Source organism: Geotrypetes seraphini, chromosome 3 (genome assembly GCF_902459505.1).
Source record: "Geotrypetes seraphini chromosome 3, aGeoSer1.1, whole genome shotgun sequence".
Classification (NCBI taxonomy): domain Eukaryota; kingdom Metazoa; phylum Chordata; class Amphibia; order Gymnophiona; family Dermophiidae; genus Geotrypetes; species Geotrypetes seraphini.
The window spans coordinates 365,704,363-365,726,065 of record NC_047086.1 but is presented as its reverse complement, the minus strand read 5'-3'; the positions used below and the strand labels follow the sequence as shown (position 1 = coordinate 365,726,065).

The window sequence follows — 21,703 nt, the reverse complement described above, 5'->3', positions numbered from 1 at the left end:
AGTGAGGGTATAATATCTTCTTCAGTAGCAATCAAGACAAAAGAAATAGTTAAGGTTTTCTGCTATTACCCTATCCTCCCTGAGTCAATCTTAGGGTGATGGTCCACCACAGAATTCATGAGGTCGTCCAGATCCTTGCTAAACAGTAACTTCTCCTTAAAGGAAAGTCTAGCCAAAGTAGCCTTGGAAGTGGAATCACTAGTTCACTGTCTGATCCAGAGCATCCTGCGGGCAGAAATGGAGTATGCCACATCCACACGGCATTCCTACATATCTTTAAGCATCACACCACCTTCACTGGGTACAGAGGTGTGCTTAGTCACCTGCACAACCAAAGAATCCACCCTAGGCTAACCCAGAAGCTGTTGGCACTACTGTGCCAGAAGATACAATCAAGAAATGACTCTTGCTATCTTAAGAGCATCTTCCAGAGAATCATACTATTCTGAGATAAGTACGCTCATCTCAGGGTGCCAGGGGAAGGTAGCAGACTGCGAGCGCACACTACAAAGCCAGGAAGAAGTGGACAGAGCCAAATGAATAACTAAATTCAACTCCTGCAAAGACTCTGAAATAAGATCTGGTAAAGCCGTAGACTTAAATAAACGCAGAACTGTAGTATCATCCCCAGGTTCCAAAGTCCTAGAGGGATCTGCAGATCCAGAACACAGTCCCTGAACTCCCATTCTGGGAAGCACTGCGCCTGTAAATAAGGGGTCAGCAAGCTGGTTATCATCATCAGGATCCCCCAGATCAGGCAGCGCAAGAACAGAAGCCAACTGAGATGAGGACATGTTCATAGAAGCTACACCACAGAGACACATCTGAGGCAGAGCGGGACGGCACAGTGGAAGAACGTCAACTTTGAAACTCATACCACAAGTGTTTCATACATTCAGAGAAAGCCTCTGGCTCCTGTGGCATTTATTAGACTGCAGAGGGCACACAGAACTACAGCAGCACCAAGCCCCATAAATTAAAAAAGGTCGCCCCACCGAGCTAGCTGAGTGTTTGGTCACATGCTTCAGCATGAGAGAGGCTAAACTGGATGCTGCTGCCTTTCCCAGTTGCGCCATGTGGCACATGGTGCAAGGATTCTCTTGAGGCACTAAATTTGTGCAATCCTGGCAAGAATTCACATTAGGAGAGTCCAAGGATTATCCTAACAAGTTTTGATGCAAAACTGCAGTTTTGACATTTAGAAAAAAAAGATAGCTAAAAATCCAAGATGGCTGCTGCTAAGAAATCACACCAAAATTGTGATTTTTTTTTTATTTACATTTTTTTTACATTAAACAAACTACAAAAACGGCAATGTTAGGATTTTTCAAGTGGGAGAACACAGAGGGACATGCAGAAACCCTCAAATCATTGAATTTTAAACCTCCCCCCGATTCACCTCACAGGCTGTGACAGCCTTTACTCACTGTGACCTGGGCTGAAAATGTGCTGCCCCGTCCCCGCGACCACCATCCCTGTCACCATCCCATCCCCACGACCACTGTCCCCGCCCCATTCACGCAACCACTGCCCCCGCCCCGTCCCTGCAACTACTATCCCCGCAGCATCCATACAAGCCTCAGTACTGCAATATTTAGCTTATTCCTTCCTTATAAATCAAAGTTTTAGCTGCTGAACTAGAGAAAGAGATGTTCAGCTGGCTGGGCTTTGTTTATAAATTTTTATCAACACAATTAATATACTACTTTATCCTAAAGCAAAAAATAAAAAAAGGAAATAAATTGAATTTTTTTTCTATCTTTGTTGTCTGGTTTCTGCTTTCCTCATCTTCTCATTCAATTCCTTCCATCCACTGTCTGTATTCTCTCAGCATCTTCCATTTGCTCTATTACTGTGCCTCTCCCTTCACCCCCCCCCCCCAATTGGTCTGGCACCCATCTTCTTCCCTCCACTGCCCCCATAGTCTGGCATCCCTGTCTTCTTCCCTTCCAGCATCTTCTCCACATTCTCTGTTCCCCATTTCCCATCAGCGTCTTCTCCCTACTCCGTCTTCCCCAATCCCCATTTCCCTTCAGCGTCTTCTCCCCACTCTGCCTTCCCCAATCCCCATTTCCCTTCAGCGTCTTCTCCCCACTCTGCCTTCCCCAATCCCCATTTCCTTTCAGGTCTTCTCCCCACTGTCTTCCCCAATCCCCATTTCCCTTCAGTGTCATCTCTCCATTCTGTCTTCCCCTTCAGCGTCTTCCTCCCACCACCACCACCCTTCCATCTCACCGCCCTTCAGCACTCCATCGCACAGCCCGAGAATCTCCTTCCCTCCACACCTTTGCGGTGCGTTAGTAAAGTAACTCGCTGAAGCTGGCCGAGTCTGACTGCAGTCGTGTATGTGGGTGGAAGCTTCTCCTGATGCAACCGGAAGTTGCCTCAGAGGAGAAGCTTCCGCCCACACACACGCAACTGCAGGCAGGCTCAGCAGGCTTCAGCGATTTACTTTACTAACATACCACGAAGGTAAAAGGGAGGGAAATAGATTCAGTAGGTAGGGAGGGGGCCGCGTATGTTCCCTCCCTTAACTGCAGGGACAAGGCCATTCACCGCTCCACGGGGCAATGGATGGCCTTGTCCCCATGCCTGCAGTGATCACTTTTTCCCCCTCCACTGTTTCGGCAGGTTACCTGTGGCTAGCCGTGGGTAACAGCCACCATGTCATTCTCTACTGCAGCCTGCCTCAGCTCTCTTACAGTAGCTGGAATCAGAGAATCACTGCCTCATGCTGGGAATGCCTCCTTGATACTGATCTTCAGACTACAAGTCAGACTCTATGCCTGACTACACCTCCACCCCTGAAGACCGACGGTTCCGCTCAGGGATGGGCAGAGGTGAGAAGACACAGTCAGCAACCTGCGAGATACCACCGAGTCTCCAATGGATACCAAACAGCCTGCGCTGGAACCTTCATTCGGCAAAAGGAGAAAGATGGGGACAATCCCAAGCGCCTGTGAAGCAAATGCAGACTGGCTGACAGAAGTCTCTGTGATCTTAATGCAGGCAGAGATGAATAATTGCTCCAATCACCAGAAACCTGAAAAAGGGACCAAAAACATACCTACTAAAATGTAGAAAGCAGAACAAACACACTCCTGCTGGCACATGTGTAGAAGGGAAAAACTGTAGGTGGAGCTAAGGAGCCCAGTGCAGAGAAATATACAGAGTGGATTCCTTCTGCAGATGGCACGAGGCCATGGGGACACTACTCATCTGTCTAGAATACCTCACCTATTGCACTGGAATATCAATTGCTCATCCTCATAATTCAGATGAAGCATCATTTTCAAGAATGTGCAATGTTACCTCAATGTGGAGAGAACCCAACTGTCTTATAGTACTGGAGGACCACAAAGGCTTACCCTTCAGTTAGAGCAGCAGATTAAGAACTAAGAAATCAAATTTCAAATCCTTTTAATTTGGGCAAGTCAACTCACCCTTCATTGCCCTGGTTACTGATTGATTGAGCCGGTTGATAGTGTGTATTTGGATGTTCATAAGGCATTTGACAAAGTACCTCATGAAAGACTTCTGAGGAAATTAGAAAGGAGGTAATGTCCTACTGTGGATTAAGAACTAGTTTAAAGACAGAAAGCAGAGAGTAAGTTTAAGTGGTCAATATTCTCAATGCAGAAGGGTAAACAGTGGGGTTCCCCAAGGGTCTGTGCATATTCATCAATAACCTAGAGTTGAGAATAACTAGTGAGAATTAAATTTGCTGATTACACAAAGTTGTTAAATGGCAAGAGGATTGTCAAAAATTGCAAGAGGACTTTGTGAGAATGGGTATCAAAATGGCAGTTGACATTTAATGTGAGCAAGTGCAAAGTGATGCATGTGGGAAAGAGGAACCCTGAACTATAGCTACCTGATGTAGGGTTCCATGTTAGGAGTCACTGTCCAGGAAAAGGATCTGGGTGTCATCATTGAGGATACATTGAAACCCTCTGGCTCAATGTGCGGCAGTGGCTACGAAAGCCAACAGGATGTTAGGAATTATGAGGAAAACAAAGATGAAAATGTTATACAATGCCCTTTTATCATTCTATGGTACGACCGCACATCAAATACTGTGTGCAGTTCTGGTTGCCATAGCTCTAGAAAGATGTAACAATTAGAAAAGGTATAGAGAAGGGCGACAAAAATAATAAAAGGAATGGGATGACTTCCCTATGAGGAAAGGCTAAAGTGGCTAGGGCTCTTCAGTTTGGAGAAGAGATGGCTCAGGGGTGATATGACGGAGGAAAGGGTAGATGTGAATCGCTTGTTTACTCTTTCCAAAAATACTAGGGGCATGTGATAAAGCTACGGTTTGGAAGTACCATCTTTGAAACAGGTGAACCTATCTCCACTCCGTCACTCAATGATTGCTGTGCAAGGCGTTCTGTTATAGGACGCATTACCATTAGAAGTAAAGTGTGCTCCTTCCTTGCTGAATTTCAGGAAGTTGATCAAAACATTACTTTTTTAGAGATGTTTCTCATGTAAGTGGGAAGGCTGAGTCTATTTATTGGTGCTCTGTTCTAGACAACTTGATGTGTTATAGTCTTATGGTTGATTATATATTTTAAATTATGAGTGTTTCTCTCTCGCTTGCTTAGAATTGTAGGATGTTAGCAAGTAAGACATTTTTTAAATAAAAATACTAAGTAGTAGATTTAAAACAACCAGGAGGAAATATTTCTTCACATAACATGTAATTAAACTCTGTTATTCGTTATTGGAGAATGTGGTGAAATCAGTTAGCTTAGCAGGGATTTTTTTTTTTTTAAAGATCTGGATAATTTCCTAAAAGAGAAGTCCATGGGCCATTATCGAAATGTCTTGGGGAAATCCACTGCTTATTCCTAGGCCAAGCAACTTAAAATCGGTTTTACTACTTGGGATCTAGCTAGTTACTTGGGACCTGGGTTGGCCACTGTTGGAACAGGATACTGGGCTTGATGGACCTTCTGTCTGTCCCTGTATGGAAATTCTTATGTTCTTAATCTTATATCCCGCCTAAAACCTAAGCTCCCTTCAGCAGTGAGCTACTCTATCTGGAACATGAGTTTAGATAGACAGACAGTAACATACATAGTAACATGATAGATGACAGCAAGATAGATCCACATCCAGCTGTTACAGGATTTTGATGTGCATGACATTAAATCAAACTGCTCTGATGACAAAGAATAGCCTAATGGTTAGTGCAGTAGGCTGAGAAACTGGGGGAATAGGTTTAATTCCCACTGGGGCTCCTTGTGATTCTAGACAAGTCACTTAACCCTCCCCTGCCCAAAGTATTAAAAAAAAAAAAAAAAGAAATTAAGACTATGACCCCTTTCAGGACAAAGTACCTGCATATAACATGGATAGTGAGTAACGTGGTGTACGAGTGTTTTGCAAGACGAGCAAAACATTTTATTAAATTTTAACTCGATAAATGAGCATTATCTTGCAGTATGAGCACATATACACGCATCACATCGCAAGTATACACAATATACATGTGTCACATTTCATCGCTGAGCGCAAACTTGGGTAAACCCCTTAAATCGGGATGCACTTGTAACGTAGGCCAATACCTTTTGACAATCTCACACACTTTGGGCCCGTTTTACAAAGCCACGCTAGCGGCTACCGCGTGGCAACGGCCCCGAAGCCCTTTAAATCTCTATGGGCTTCAGGGCCATTACCACGCTGCAGCCGCTAGCGTGGCTTTGTAAAACAGGCCGTTTTGTGATTGTTGACTAAATATGGTAAAGTGCACACATACAAGGGAGTTCAAGTGCCCACAACATCTCACACTGAGCGTGGCTGAACTTAATAAAAGCATCCCGTCTAGTTCACCCACAGTTCAAGCGTGCTGTACAAGCGCGCATATCTTTTGTGCTGTATTTTATACAGTACAGTATTTTGGGTTGTGGAATGAATCGTCTGAGTTTCCATTATTTCCTATGGGGAAATTCACTTTGATATACAAGTACTTTGGATTACAAGTATGCTTCCAGAACAAATTATGCTCGCAAGCCAAGGTTTGACTGTACTTTTATTATACCACAGAAAGGTAGTAGATCAAGTCATGACCATTTACCTAACTGAAAAAGCTCGATTTACGTAGGGCTCCTTTTACTAAGGTGCGCTAGGGCTTTAACGCGCAGAATAGCGCGTGCTACATTGCCGCGTGCGTTAGACCTTAACACCAGCATCGAGCTGACGTTAGTTCTAGAAGCGCAGCGCGCGATAATTTCCTACGTGCGCTAAAAACATTAGTGCACCTTAGTAAAAGCAGCCCATAATTACAAATGGTAGACATCTCATCTCCAGCCATTTGGGGGTTTGTTTTTGTAATATTTAAGGCTCCTTCAGATCAGCTTTCACAGATTTATCCAGAAAACAAAAACCACACAAAAAGTATTCAAAATTTTTATTCATATAAAATTACTATTGCAGTCAAGAAATTTATTTTATAAAAGAATCTGCAATTATTTACAGCAGTATTGCACAAGTAAAAATGCCAATTACCCTGTCAAAGATTCATCAGTGCAAAATGCAATTGAGCCAGGGAAATTGCAATAATGCTACATAATATGCTGGGTCCTTTGAAATGAGTTTGATCAATCAGCACAACTTTCTTATCGAATGCTATTATGATGCTTGTACCAGATGATCTGTGATACAGTAAACAGTGGTTTGGAATAAGGTCACTAACAAACCCACCCAACAAAGTTCGCCATACCCAAAATGAAATAGCTTCTCAGATTGTGATAATTCCAGTGAAATAATATGGCACATTTTCCATTTGACAGAACTGAGACATTATTTTGTGTATTACTTTATCTGACTGTAAGCTACACTGAACTTCATGGCTAATGTGGGATACAAATATCGATTAATGTAATCGAATGTAATGCTGGTTTTTGCTCGTTTTCCTTTTTTTTAAAACTTTACTGAAAACTCTGGTCACAAACAGCGCCCATCCCCCTTTCTGCTATACAGCATGACATATCTATTCTCCAGAGCCAGTCTCTAGAAAGGAGGGAGATTATAGGCCAGTCCAGGATTTTTATAGGTAGAATCAAATATTACAAATTCCACATTGCTTTAGTATGCAAGTTCAAAACCAGAACTGCCAAAAGCTCCTCCTCCTGAAAATCAGGTCACATGAGAGCTCCATAGTCACTCCCAACATATTCCACAGAAAAATGTGTCTTCCAGCTGTGCACCATCCAATCTAAACCCAGTTTTTATATTTTGGTTAATATTTAAGTAGTTATAAAAAAACAAAACCAAAAACCTGAACATCTGCAGCTGTCCAGTGCTGCATATAAATACTAGAAAATTTTTTTTTTTTTAATTTAAATATTTTTGCCTACTTTCCGAGCTTGAATTTTGTTGTATAAAAGAAAACTAGGAAAAAAATTAGGAGGCATATATACTTCACATTTTCACCTCTGCACAATTCAACCACTTGGATTAGGTCAAAAACTGGCTATGATCTCACTGTAGTAAACCCTGTTACACAGATGTGACTGATCCCATCTACTATAATTGTTTTCCTTTCTGTGACTTGAGGAATATGGAAGCCTAGGAGGTACTGGAATTAAACATTGACCAAAGTATTACAGATGATTTTTTTTTTAAATGGCAAAAAATTGTATCACTGTTCTAACAATTTTAGAAACTGATCACTAATTTGTGTAATATCAGTAATGTATACAAAAAAAAACCCTCCCGAGTTTTTCTTTTATAACATAACAAATTAAATAAGCAGAAAATAAATATAAATTTCTATAAAGGTACAGCATTATGAAAACAGAACACATTACAGAAAATTAAAGAATCTACAGTATTTACAGCCTCAAATTTTCAGAAGTTATAGAAAAATTTTTTTACACTGTACAAAAATCTTACATGATACAGCAAGGAAAGAAAGGATGCATACATTGCACAGACTTTTGGCTCAGTTTACAAGAACAATTTTTCCTAATCCAATTATTAAAATATTTACAATCGATGAAGACATAAGCATCAGACACTTTTGAGAGGTTTGTATATTTTTCCTTTATTATGGAAAGGAATCCACATCTGGTTTCTTCAAACCCAAGGGAAAAAAAAAAAAATTTGCCTTTTGAAATGTTTTATGCATTTAGGGGACCTTTAGCTAAAGCTTAGTGTGTGCTGTGCACATTAAATGCTGTACATCCTATTTTTTTATATCTACAGGTCATGTGGCACTTAGCGCATGCTAAGCTTAATTAAAAGGACCCTTTAGACCAGGGGTGTCCAACCTGTGGCCCAAGGGCCACACGCGGCCCCGTGAAGTATTTTGTGCGGCCCCGGTCGAGGGCGATGCAGTGTTTTCCTCTGCTGCCCCTGGGTGTTTACCGTTTTGCCGGCTCCCTCCTCGGTCTTGCTGCATCGTTTGCGCGGCCCCAGAAACATTTTTTTCAGCCAATGCGGCCCAGGGAAGGTTGGACACCCCTGCTTTAGACTTTATAGAGAACCAAACATTTTCTATGTGGTCAACTGCAGAGATTTTTTTTTAGGGCATGGTAGTTTGCTTTATTTAGTATCACTTAGTGCTTCTTTTACTAAGCCACGGTAGCGGTTTAACACACGTAATAGCGCGCTAAACCACCGGATGCGCTAGCCGCTACCGCCTCCTCTTGAGCAGGCGGTAGTTTTTGGCCAGCGTGGGGGGGTTAGCGCGTGATGAAAAGTCGCATGCGTTAACCCCGCTAGCGCGGCTTAGTAAAAGGAGCCCTTAAAGCCACAGAGCTGTAGAAATGCAACATGGAACACAGACGTCAAGGAACAAAAGGCTTTCTGCTTGAGTAGCCCACTACAAAAACGACAAGACCAGTACGAGTTCAACTCTGGTAGTGATATGATGCTATTTTAGGAACTGTATCATCTCCATCGATTAAAATATTACTCACCAATTAATACTATTTTGATTCCATTATACTAGTGAAGGTTGGCAAACAGCTGATGAATCTGAAGTCACTCCTAGCAAAGATATGATTGAAGCTGCTGCCTATCAGGCTTTTGGCATACTTCATGAAGCCCTAGAAGTCTACAGTAGCTGGTCTTGCACAGGGATCATCTCTAAGTCAGACAGTCAGAGAGTATTGTGCTTATTTCACAGTTTGGTGGGTTTTTTAAATTAACACAAATGTTAACTTGCTAGTAGTTAGGGCAATGGAAAAGGCAGCTTAGTTACTGTATCAGATGATGAGAATTATATTTGTTAGTTTATGTAAATCACAGTTTTTTCCCCCCGAATGTGGGGCAATATAGCTGATGCCAGGTGGACGGACTTCTACAGTCTGTCCCCCATATATGACAAGATAGATCAGGAGCAAATATGCAGATTTTAAGCCACATTGAGTACGGACTGTACCTATCTTGGGGAGGGGGAGGGGGGAAGGCATCTTATAATAGAATTTAGCAAGTAAAACAAATTATTACTGGATTGTTGGTTCAACATTGCCTTGATAATGAATGAGACTGTTGGGCAAACTGGATGGACCACACGGGTCTTTTATCTGCCATCATTTACTATGTTACTACATAAATGGATTTTCTCATTTTCAATCTATGGAATAGCACTTAGGTTCCCAATTTTCAACAAGAGTTGCAATCACAGTTATTTAATGTCAGCACTGGCATTCAAATTAATGCATATATTCAGCACTGCCATGATTAGTTTAGCCCTACTATCCAGGTAATTTCAAAACCCACCTTCGCATTGCCCTCCTTCCACCTACGAGCAGTATTATGTCCTACAGATGGATTTTTGACCTGATACTATCTGTAAGTGCTAAAAATCCACGGCTAGAGAAATTATATGCTCACCGGCTGCTAATGAACATATAAACTTCATCTGAATGTCAACCTTTAGCTTAGAAATTGATAAGATAGCAACTGATTTAAGGCTATGAAAAAGGAAGCCAAGCAGGGCTGCTGTGCTCAGACTGTTCAGCTTCCTGGTCAAATTGATTTTCTCCCAATACTCAGCTACTGTGCAAACAGCATATAAAGCTCAAGGTTTTTGGTTTTCAGCCGGTAGCAAAAAAACGAAAGAAGGAACCACCATCTTCTGCTGCTTCTTCCCCTGCCTTAGTTCTGGAAAAGGACACAGTTTAAACTTTATAATAACTGTTAAGTGCTTTTAACCCATGCAATAAATCAAGAATGTTCAAAAGAGTAACATGCTGGCAAAAGTATAACGAGATCCACTTAGTGTGAGCTAGAGGCATCACCTACAAACAAAAAAGCAAACCTTGGAATGGATAAACACTTCCAGAGGTAAACAGGGGTATTCGGAACCATCACCTATATTCTCTTACACTATCAATAGTGGATGAGCTGTCCCCCCAAATCTCCATTAATGACCTGAGTTCTCTGGGACCTTTTGAAATCAAAACACTGTGCTTAACATTTCTGGATTCCATAGCCAAAAAGCACTTTCCCCTACACGGTATACGGACCTAGACACACATTATATAGAAGAAAAACAGAAGTAACTACAGTATCTGCTTCCCTGATATAGTACCCAGCTCCAGCTGCTTCAGAGGCAAATGTTGAACCTTATAACAGTATCTTAAGTTCTGGGTTAGAAGAGCCACATAAAAGGTACGCAAATAGGTCTTGGGAGGGAGGGAGGAGGAGGAAGAGGAAGAAGGTGATTCAATGTAGGGAATAAACATGTTGCAGGCTTAACGGAGCTAACCTCTCGTCTCATTCCAGAACTCAGCAGCTTGTCTTTTGTTTAATGCAAAGGGAAATGTCCAGTGTATTCCATTATTCATGAAATTACATTGGTTACCAATAAAATATTGTTTGGTTTTTAATCATCACTCAAATGTTTTACTTTTTTTTGAGGGGGGGGATTTATCAAGAGGCACTAACCCATTTAGCACATGGCAAACACTAAGCCCCTGTTTTACTAAGGTGCGCTAACCGATTAGCGCTAAACGCTAACGCATAGACTAAACGCGTCCATAGACTAACATGGACGCGTTAACGTTTAGCATGCGCTAATCAGTTAGCGCACCTTAGTAAAACAGGGCCTAAGACTCCCACAGGAATATAATGGGCATCAACAGTTAACATACACTAAAATCGGTTAGTGCCCCCTTCATGAATTCCCCCTTAAGGTGTCCCTTTTACCTTTCCTCTCTGATTACACTAACAAAATTTTATTTTATTCTTTTTTGTTCCTGGGTAATAAGTGTTTTTTCTTAATTGCCTATGCCACAAAAGTATAGAAAATGGCTGTCATTCCCCTCATACTTTGCTTTTGAGACCAGGACATTGATATTTTGAAATTTACTTTTTTTTTTCCAGAACATTCCAGATTGATTCCAAGCTGAATAAACTGAGGGGCCCTTTTACTAAACATCTGGCAAATGCATTTTGCTATGTATGTGGTCAATTTAATCAAGACAAGAGGGGGAAAGTACTCCATAGAAGCATCTAAGATGTGCAAAGCCTACAAGGCATATTTCGGCATGCCTGTTGGGGATCAAGACAAACTTTGGGAACTTCACATGCGAGCACTGCGAAAAAACTCTGGAAGGTAAGAATTTGTTTCTCACTAGGATGGCGGAATATTCTGCTGTAAAATTCCTAGATGTGTAATTTTTTTTAATATTTAAATTTTAAAAGTTATTTAAAAATATATTGTATGAAATATGTTGTGAGAATCTCATACACATTAGTCTTGGGTGAAATAAATTGTATTCATTACCACAATTTCAGTGGGGGGGGGGGGGGGTTTCTCTACAACAGTGGTTCTCAAACCTGTCCTGGGGGCCTTCCAGCCATTTGGGTTTTCAAGATATCATGAGAGAGATTGATTGATTGATTCAAATTTTCTAAACCGTTCTCCCAAGGGAGCTCAGAACAATTTACATGAATTTATTTAGGTACTCAAGCATTTTTCCCTGTCTGTCCCAGCAGGCTCACAATCTATCTAATACACCTGGGGCAATGGAGGGATTAAATGACTTGCCCAGGGTCACAAGGAGCAGCATGGGTTTGAACCCACAACCTCAGGGTGCTGAGGCTGTAGTTTTAACCACTGTGCCACTCTCCCTTGAGATTTGTATATAACAAGAGGTAGAAAGTACAGAAATCTGGCTCATGCATATTCATTAGGGATATCTTGAAAACACAAATGGCTGGAGGTCCCCCAGGACAGGTTTGAGAACCAATGTTCTACAGGATGGTACAGAAGGGGGAAAAAAAAGATCCATGAAGTCTGAAATCCCAACTACTAGTTCTGCACAGTAGGCCCTTCCAAAATGCCCTTCCAAAATGTCAAACTGCATCTGGAATCACATATCCTTCATCCATCGCCCCAGAACCACATTGCCCTGAGCTCCGCATACCCACCTCCCTGATAGAGAGCAGCAAGTCAGAATGATGGAGTCATTGTAGATCCAGTTTACAAGATCAGTGGTGCATTTGATGAAAGAACCCATACTATCCAAACCAAAAGACCTCAATAGCTTATCAGAGATCTTGTTCTCACCAAGTCCAATGCTGAGCTTTTGAGGTCTAATCTCCAGCAATGGAACTTGTTGGATGAAAATGTGCAAGTCACAGAGATCAAAGGAAGTGTCGCCAAGCTTCTTCCACCTTCTTCACCCATCAAGATGGGCTCTGCTTCTGCCACCATGTAACCAGTCTGTTTGAGGCAATTGGAATCGCATGTAAGAGTGCAATCTTTTCATTGACAGCTCATCCAGGAGCAAAGCCATGCTGCTTTATAATGGGAACAAGTACCCATCTCTTCCACTAGCTCACTCAGTGCACCTCAAAGAAAATTACAATAGCATCAAGACCTTACTAGGCACCTTGAAGTATAATGAGTATGACTGGGAGGTCAAAGATTTCAAAATGGTGCCATTCTTAATGGGTCTCCAAGGTGGTTTTACCACGTTTTCCTGCTATTTCTGCCTTTGGAACAACAGGGACGCAAAGGTACTCTACCAAAGGTAGGACTGGCTACAGTATCAAATGGGAACCACTGGTGCACCCCCAGAAGGTGCTGATGCCACAAATGTACATCAGATTGGGATCACAGATAAAGAAGATCCTGGGGTGCATGCAAGGAATTTCCTAAGAAGTTAACTAGGAAGGAGAAAGCAGCTTGGAACAGCTTTGTTGCAGTGGTTTGGGGCTTCCTGGCAATCACAAGGCCACAAACTACATGGAATTGGTTGAGAATCTGGTGAAAAATTACAGTAGTATGGGTTGTAGGATCTCTCTCGAAGTCCATGTCCTTGATGCTCATCTTGAGACATTCAAAGACAGACCTGGGTATTGTTTGGCTCCTGGACCACATCCAGCCCTTTGGCTAACCCTGACCGGCCCACATGAGATCAATGGCAAATTAGGAATCGAACATAATAATTCTGAACTCGCAGGCCTTGAGCATGCGCAGATGCTCAAGGCCCAGCAGACGAGGAGGCCGATCTTTGGAGTGCCCAGATGAGGGTAAGAAGTGGCGGGGGGGGGTGCCCAATCATGGCAGGGGGGGGCGGGGGGGGCCGGATCGTGGGGGGGGGTGCTCGTAAAGCGAGCCATGCTCGGTTTCTGAGGCACTGATTTTGCAAATGTTTTGCTTGTCTTGCAAAACACTCGCAAACCGGTGCACTCGTACACCGAGGTACCACTGTATTTCGTTACTAAAGCCAAAGGTAAAGCCGTGTGCTTAGTTTGTGGAGAACAGATTGCTGTGTTTAAGAATTACAATTTGAATCGCCATTACGAGAGACATTCAACCTGGTTTCAGTGCACTTGTTCAAGCCCAAGACAAACTAGATTTCTCTCACTAAAAAATAAACAAACTGAAAAACAGCAAATGAGAATCAGGCTACAAAAAATTGTAATAGCACTTATTACTTTTTGTATAAAGCTAATTTAATGCTGCTCTTTGAAAGCCTGCAAAAACATGCACCTTTTCAAAATTGTTGTTGTGAAATAGTGATGTATTGGTGGTGTTTTAAATATGCCCATTTCACATTTTCATAGCCTAATCGTAACATCTACCAGTAGCAGTTAATCAAAACCATACAATTTACTGCTGTCTATAAAGAGATAAAATTAATATGGAGCAGTATTGAGCTCAATCTATTGGTCCGGCCTTCCAAAACAGTCCCAGTTTCTCATGTGGCCCCTTTGGGGAAAATTAATTGCCCACCCCTGTTAAAAGGAGAACTTGGGAGCATACTCAGAGGAGCAAGGCAAGTGCTTTCACCAGGATATACTGGTCTTTGAACATCGCTATCAAGGACAATATAATGAGAACCTGATGGGAGACTACATCTGGGAGCTGATTCGTGAAGGTGACTTACAATAATCGCAAATTGAAGTGTGCAAGGGTGTGCCCCACAATACTTGATGGATTGCATACAACCTTATGCTAGGATACAAAAGCTTCATTCGGCAACACAGCGGAACTTGACTATACCTTCTAGAAAGGAGTTAAGTCTGCAGACAGTGAGAGAAAAGGATTTTTTTTAATGTAGTGGTCTACATTAAGCAGCAAGAAAGTTTGCAGGCTTTCAAGAAATTGTTAAAGCATCATTTGTTCTGTTGTATGAAATACACAGTATGACTATCGGCTTTGTTATGACTACTACATGTTACGCTCATTGAATTGATCCTTTAGGGATGGCAGGGTTGTTTGATGAAGTTAATGTTGATATGTCAGTCTGATTATGTAATTTGGTGTTATCTTTTATCTTTGTAAAATAATTGAAATGTTATTTATGTCTATTTATGGATGTGTTGATGTACTTCGCCTTGTATAAGACGGATTATAAATAAATCAAACCTCAAAAAAACTACTCGCTTCTAAATATTCTGTGGTCATCTTTGTATAACTTAACTATAATTATATATTAATTTGTGATTCATATATTGCTTTTTATGACTATAAGAATGAAAAAATGAAAAGTCCAGCATTTTCACTTTTTATGGCTCTTATGGGAGATCTCCATCTCCAAATGCCTGTTACCTTGGCACTGTTGCTCTCGTTCAATATCAAGTTTCACCATCTGCCAATTAAATAAGTAAATGTCAAAATGTTACTATCCTGGTCCCAAATGCCAAGTTTTATGGAAACAGACATTTTCTTTTTTTTAAAAAAAGACATGAGCAATTAGGAAATTACTTATTGCTGAGGAACAAATATTGCGTTAAATAGTGTTATTCCTTACATACCAACTCGTGCCCTCTGTTTACTTGATGCTCATTGCTTAGTTTTACCTTCACTGAGAAATGCCCACTGTGGGGCCGATTCTATAAGGGGCGCCTAACTTGTAGGCACTGCCCCATGTGGTTGTCAATCAACCACTAGGCATCCTTTACAGAATCACACCTAGGTGGGCTTAGGCATCCCTGTGGAAGGTGCGTATTAGACAATGATTTTCCTGGCCTAATTTACCCACATCCAACTACAACACCTAGCAATGCCCAAGTCAACAATGCCTATGCTCTGCCCCTCACCACACTTACTTTTGAAGTAGGCGTCATTAGGCACTGCGACTTAGGCGCCATTAAGCGCTGTGCGGATATCCACGTGCCACCTTTTTGAATAAAAAACTGTTTTGTTTTTAATGACATGGTCCATTACCACATCATTTAACAATTAAAACCAACTGAGTTGCACACAAAGGGGTCCTTTTACTAAGGTGCTGTAGCCGGTTTACCGCGCACTAAACGCTAACGCATCCATAGGATATGATGGACGCTTTAGCGTTTAGTGCGCGCTAAAGCAGCTACCGCACCTTAGTAAAAGCACCGCAAAGTTTCATTAAGCATCGCTAGGAGTCTGCGATTAGGGTGCCGTAGCAGAACGAGACTTGGGGGTAATCGTCAGTGGGGACATGAAGTCTGCCAATCAAGTGGAGCAAGCTTCATTCAAGGCAAGACAAATCATGGGTTGCATACGAAGGGGTTTTGTCAGCCGTAAGGCGGAAGTCATTAGGCCCCCACCTGGAATACTGTGTGCAATTCTGGAGGCCGCATTATCGAAAGGATGTGCTAAGGCTGGAGTCAGTGCAGAGAATGGCCACCCGGATGGTCTCGGGACTCAAGGATCTCCCTTACGAAGAACGGCTAGACAAATTACAGCTATACTCGCTCGAGGAGCGCAGAGAGAGGGGGGACATGATCGAGATGTTCAAGTATCTTACGGGCCGCATCGAGGCGGAGGAAGCTATCTTCTTTTTCAGGGGCCCCATGACAACAAGAGGACATCCATGGAAAATCAGGGGCGGGAAACTACGAGGTGACACCAGGAAGTTCTTTTTCACTGAAAGGGTGGTTGATCGCTGGAATAGTCTTCCACTGCAGGTGATTGAGGCCAGCAGCGTGCCTGATTTTAAGGCCAAATGGGATCGGCACATGGGATCTATTCACAGGGCAAAGGTAGGGGAGGGACATTAGGGTGGGCAGACTGGATGGGCCGTGGCCCTTATCTGCCGTCTATTTCTATGTTTCTAACCCCTATAAGTCCACCAGATCATCTGCATTTTACTTTCTAGCTCCAAGTCTTTGGAATAACATCCTATCAAACATCAAAGTTGAACTCTCCTTGCCCAAATTCAAGACACTGTTAAAGACCCATTATTTCCAATTTAATAGATCTGTCTAAAAGTATTTATTATGGCCTGTACTGACTAACAGATTCCATATTGTATTATTTATTTATTGTTCTATTAGTTTTGTTCTATGAGGTTGTACTTTTCTGTTAATAGCCTTAGGTCCTTTTCTTACTGGGAAGGGGGGGGGGTGAATTTTACTGTGTGTAAATTGTTTTTTATATTTTACTAGAAAAGACGGAATATCAAATATTAAAATAAAGATGAACTTGTATTCTATGGAGATTCAAACAGTCCTGTCCATTTACTGTGATATTAAGGCATCATATCAAAATCTGTACTAAACAATTATGTTCCGTAACGCAAAAATTTAAACCAAAGAGCATTTAGTGTTAGCTAAGACACAAACGACTTCAAGCTGCTAAATGGAAAATAAAAATTTGGAGTAAATGAATCCACTGCTCTGATGAACAAGTCATGGGCCAAGCAAGAAAGGCTGCTGAAAGTGGACTTTAAAAACTACTACTATTATTTCTAGAGCGCCACCAGATGTACGCAGCGCTGCGCCGTCAACAAAGGAGACAGTCCTTGCTCAAATGAGCTTACCATACTGTTCTTACGTACAGAAACAGCACTAAAGTGCCCGAAGAGAATGCAGTTCTAGTAGTGGAAACCCTCCAAATAGTACTATTAGTTGTAAGAATGTAAAACATCAGAATGGCAATATTGTTCCGTAATAACTCAATGGCACCGTTAAGAATAATGGCTTACCCCATCGTGCTTTTCAACAAAACTATTCCAATTTTCTATGGGAATTGCTGAAACCAGACTTGGAGGAGTGTGACTGAAATCAGAGCTTCCAAGCTAATGCCAGGATTACAATTTGTTGGGGTAGCTGTTAGGACTGCATGTTAAATCACTGCTAATGCTGCAATTGATGCATTATGTGTCATATTTAAAATAAATGTGACTAATAAAATTAATCACACCACAGAGTTTGAGAGGGGGGGTGGGGGGGGAGATATTGTGAGGAGAAAGGCAATCTCTGTTGTTGAAGCAATACGGCATCTCACCACCCACCCACGGTTTGACATCTCCCCCCTCTTGCAGAACTACCTTAATGCGGGAGAAGCAATGATATCCAAGAATGTAAGAGCAAATGGGATGCCCTTGTGGGATCCCTTAGAGGGTTAAGCCAAGGGAACCTGTCACCAGGAGTGGGATCCCTAGGATAGTAGACTTGGGGGTGGGTCAGTAAAGTGGGCAGACCTGATGGGCTATGGCCCTTATCTGCCGTCATCTTCTATGTTTCTATGTTTCATATGCTGCCTGTGGCCTGTTCCTCCCTTTGACCTGTCTCACCTATGCAGAAACAAGAAACAGCAGGATGGAGCAGGCCACAGGCATGTATGTGCATTGTCGCTGCTGACAGGAACCAATAGAAGACTTAACTTTAACATGCAACAGGGGGATATATGCGGGACTGTGCATAAGGAGAGCAGGAGGGAGAAATTTGCTGGGTAATGAGTGGAAAGGAGAGAGGGAATGAAGGAAGGAGATAAGAGGGAACTAGAAGACAGATACTACAGTGGGAGGAAGGGATATTAGATGGGAGGATGGAAGGGAACAGAGTGGTGGAGGAAATAAAGAAAGATAATGGACATGAGGGTGGAGAGTGAGATGCTAGACAATAGGAGGGAAGAGTGAGAAATGTTGGACTCAAGAGGAAAAGAAAGAGACTAGGGGGGAGAAGAGAGATGTTGACCTGGGGACAGGAAGGAAAAAAAGATATTGGCCCCTTAATCTTGCAATTAACTGTGATTAAAAATTTCTAATTGTGCAATTAAATAATATTTTAATCAATACGCAGCCCTAACTGGCGATTTTCTCCAAGCAAAAAAAATCTGGATTAATCAATGCAAGTGCTCTGAGAGAGTGCCATTTTTACAAGAGTGGTGCAAACACTGCCTGAAAGCTGGATGCTTAGTGAGTGCACCACAGGTCATCTCAGTGACTACTACACTGTTTGCTGGCTACTCATAAAAATCAGTCACATTTTGTATAGCTGTTCCCAAACCCACCACTTTTAAACTACAGCACAACTTGAAAGACACCCCCCCCAAAAAAATATAAAATATTTCAATTACAGCATTAGATAGCACAGCTTTGATACTGTATAACATTTTGCTAGGAGTTTAAAATATTTTACAACCTTCTATCTGTTGTATTTTTACTCTTCAATCTCCTGGTTAAGCGTGTTACACCCCACCCTCATCAAGAGGCTACAGCTCCATCTTTTGACTCAAGCTGCCAGTCTTCCAGGATTTCCAGTTTAGGAACCACCAATTTAGGACTTGAGGAATCAGCAAAAGGGGGAGATGTTACATTTTTTTTTTCCACAATTACAGCGACCCACTATTTCATATACTTCCAGTCACCATACTGGGCATCTCATAATTCTTACTGGCCAATTTCAGACTCAGTAATATGTACAAGGGTGGTTTGATAAAAAAACAAGTTAAACCACAGTCTCCCATCAAGGGCTATACACTTACCCCCTCTTTTACGAAACTGCAACAGCAGTTTCTAGCGCGGGGAGCTGCGCTGCTCCCGACGCTCATAGGAACTCAATGAGCGTCAGCAGCAGCACGAGCTCTCGCAGTTTTGTAAAAGGAGGCCTTAGTTCAGGGAGTTTCAAGTTTTTATTTTGGATCATAGGAAAAATGGCTTACAAAGAAACTGGAAGCTTGCTGAGATTTAAAGGGCTTCGGGGCTGTTGCCGTGAGGCTTTGTAAAAGAGGCAGTAAGTGTATATAGCCCTTGATGGAGACTACGTTGTTTAACTTGCTTTTTTAACCATACTTTTTAAACCACCTTCCTTTGTGTGTGTGTCAAGATAGGCAAAATTAGGCAGGATCCTGCCTTTTACAAAAAAATGAAGACCGTCTTCCGCAAGAGGAGGATGCTCTTACGGAAAAGACACAGTGAAACTATTAACTAGTATTCTGAAACGAACTGGAAATTCTGAAGCGTTTCCATTTTCTCTATGGAAAGCCTAGGTTTTGTTTTTGTCTTTAAAATGTGGGAAAGGAAAAACACAAACCAAACCAAAGTCTCTTATGCTTATGTTGGCTTTCTGTGAAAAAATATTTCCCCTCCCCCCCCCCAAGCTCATCCCAAGTTCTTGCCATGATTGTTTCGTTTCACCAAAAACTCCCTCCAGATTCTCTCCAGGTCCATTTTGCTGCGTATGCGTCAAGAGAAGCTCACCGATGGCTTTCCTTCCACTTCTTTAAGTTGCGACGATGAACTGCTACTATTTGTCTCTGCTGGGTTCTATTTCTAACACCAAACAACAACTCCCCTCGCCAGGAGCTTTCGGTCAATGCAGCCTCCAAATGAGGCGAACGATGTAGCGCAAGAGGTGCAGGATCACTATAGGGTGATTGTTCACTGCTGGGTGATTATTATCCAAGAAACCCTGCAAACGAAAAGGAAAGTGTTAAAATGAGAAGAAAAAAAATAATCATTTTTTAATTACATATTTAATAGTGTCTTCTTGTAGCTGGGGAGTTGACAGCTTCTAGATTACAGAATGACCCAGGGACAAATTTTCCCCGTCCCCGTGGGAACTCATTTTCCTGTCCCTGCCCCAAGCTCCGTACTCATCTGCACGAGCCTCAAACCCTTTAAAATCATAAGTAGCAACATTCTAGAGCTCAGACTGTGATGTCATAGTGCCTCATTCCACCAATGCCCAGCCCCACTCTATAAGAAGCTTTCAACTGCTCCCAAAAAGTTCATCACACAACCCAAAAGGTGCAGAAAACAAAAACTGAAGTGAATTCTTCTGCTTATGAGTAATTGAAAGCCAAGCAGACAAGTTTTTACTTTCTTAGCTATTGCATATGTCCAGTAGCATTACAGAAATGAGTACTAGTAGCCCATCTAATGAAGTCTAGTGTGACCATATAAACAAAGCTACCCCACTCGCCAGCTATTTAGATTTATTATAGTGCTGGTCTGAACCTTAATGATAGAGTAGATGTGAACCTCTATGTTTAGCTGTGCCACCACAGTGGGCAATCAACTCCTATTTCAGACCTCTAAAACGAGTCTAGTTTGCAAAGAAACCGAAAAACACAAGCTTAACTGTTCTTAGACCCTAACAACTCCAATTTCATGTATACCTACCCTCCATGAAAAGGAGACCTAACAAAGTAGGGTCAGCCCTTCCCTGACCCATCTTTCCTTCCATCCTTACAGGCTAACCTTTCTCCCTTGCTTGCTCCATCCAGACTCTCTCCCACCCTGATCCTGTACACTTTACCTTAATTGCCAGCAGCAGTACCATGACCGGGTGGCTTTCAGTCCACCCCTGTGTCTTCCCTCTGCTGTGTTCCACCCACAGAAAATTGTATCAGAGGTGGTGGTATGCAGCAGAGTGAAGATGTAGGGATAGGCCAAAAGCCACCTGTTTATGCTGCTGCCACCAACCAAGGTAAAGTGTACAAGATTGCATTGAAAAGGGAGGGAGAGAAGGTTTATCCAGTCAATATTGATGCCCTTTATCACCTGGCAACCTGAGCCAGTGCCTCACCTAGTACAATGATTTTGCAGGACCTAGAAGAGACCAAAGGTAATTTCAGATCATCTCCAACTTCTTTCCCCTGCCCCCTCCCCATGGTCCTGCATCTCTCTCCCACTCCATGAATCCAGCATCTTTCTCAATCTTGCCACACATACATGCCAATGTTCTCTGCCTTCACCCATTCCAAAATCTCTATTCCTCCTCCCCATGTTGACTTGTCTTTTTTTTACCCCTCCCCCAAATCCATAGATGATGGGGTCTCTTTCTTTCTCCTTTAAGTCCCAGAGGACCCAATATCACTCCCCACCCAAGTGAAGACACCTCATTTAGGGGGGCAACGCCCCCCCCACTCTCCCCAAATCTACGCCCATGATTTTAATGTTTGATTTTATTATAGAATGTAAAATCGCTTTGATTTATCTGTCTAAAAAAATCAATTCAGCAAATTTTAACAAACATATGACTGTTATTGGGCCAATATGTTTCCAGTCTTTTTGCC

General features: G+C 42.1%; 1 protein-coding gene across 4 annotated transcripts in view; it reads right to left on the bottom strand.

Moving 5' to 3' along the window:
• Nucleotides 1–16,894: 16,894 nt before the first annotated feature.
• Nucleotides 16,895–21,703, bottom strand: part of BCL2L11 (BCL2 like 11) — an 85,449-nt gene continuing 80,640 nt past the window's right edge. For all 4 annotated transcript variants that reach the window (XM_033939798.1, XM_033939792.1, XM_033939797.1 and 1 more), the window contains exon 4: nucleotides 16,895–20,094. In XM_033939798.1, coding sequence (XP_033795689.1) covers nucleotides 19,996–20,094 — 99 coding nt within the window. In that variant the 3' untranslated portion in view covers nucleotides 16,895–19,995. The remainder of the gene's footprint in view (nucleotides 20,095–21,703) is intronic.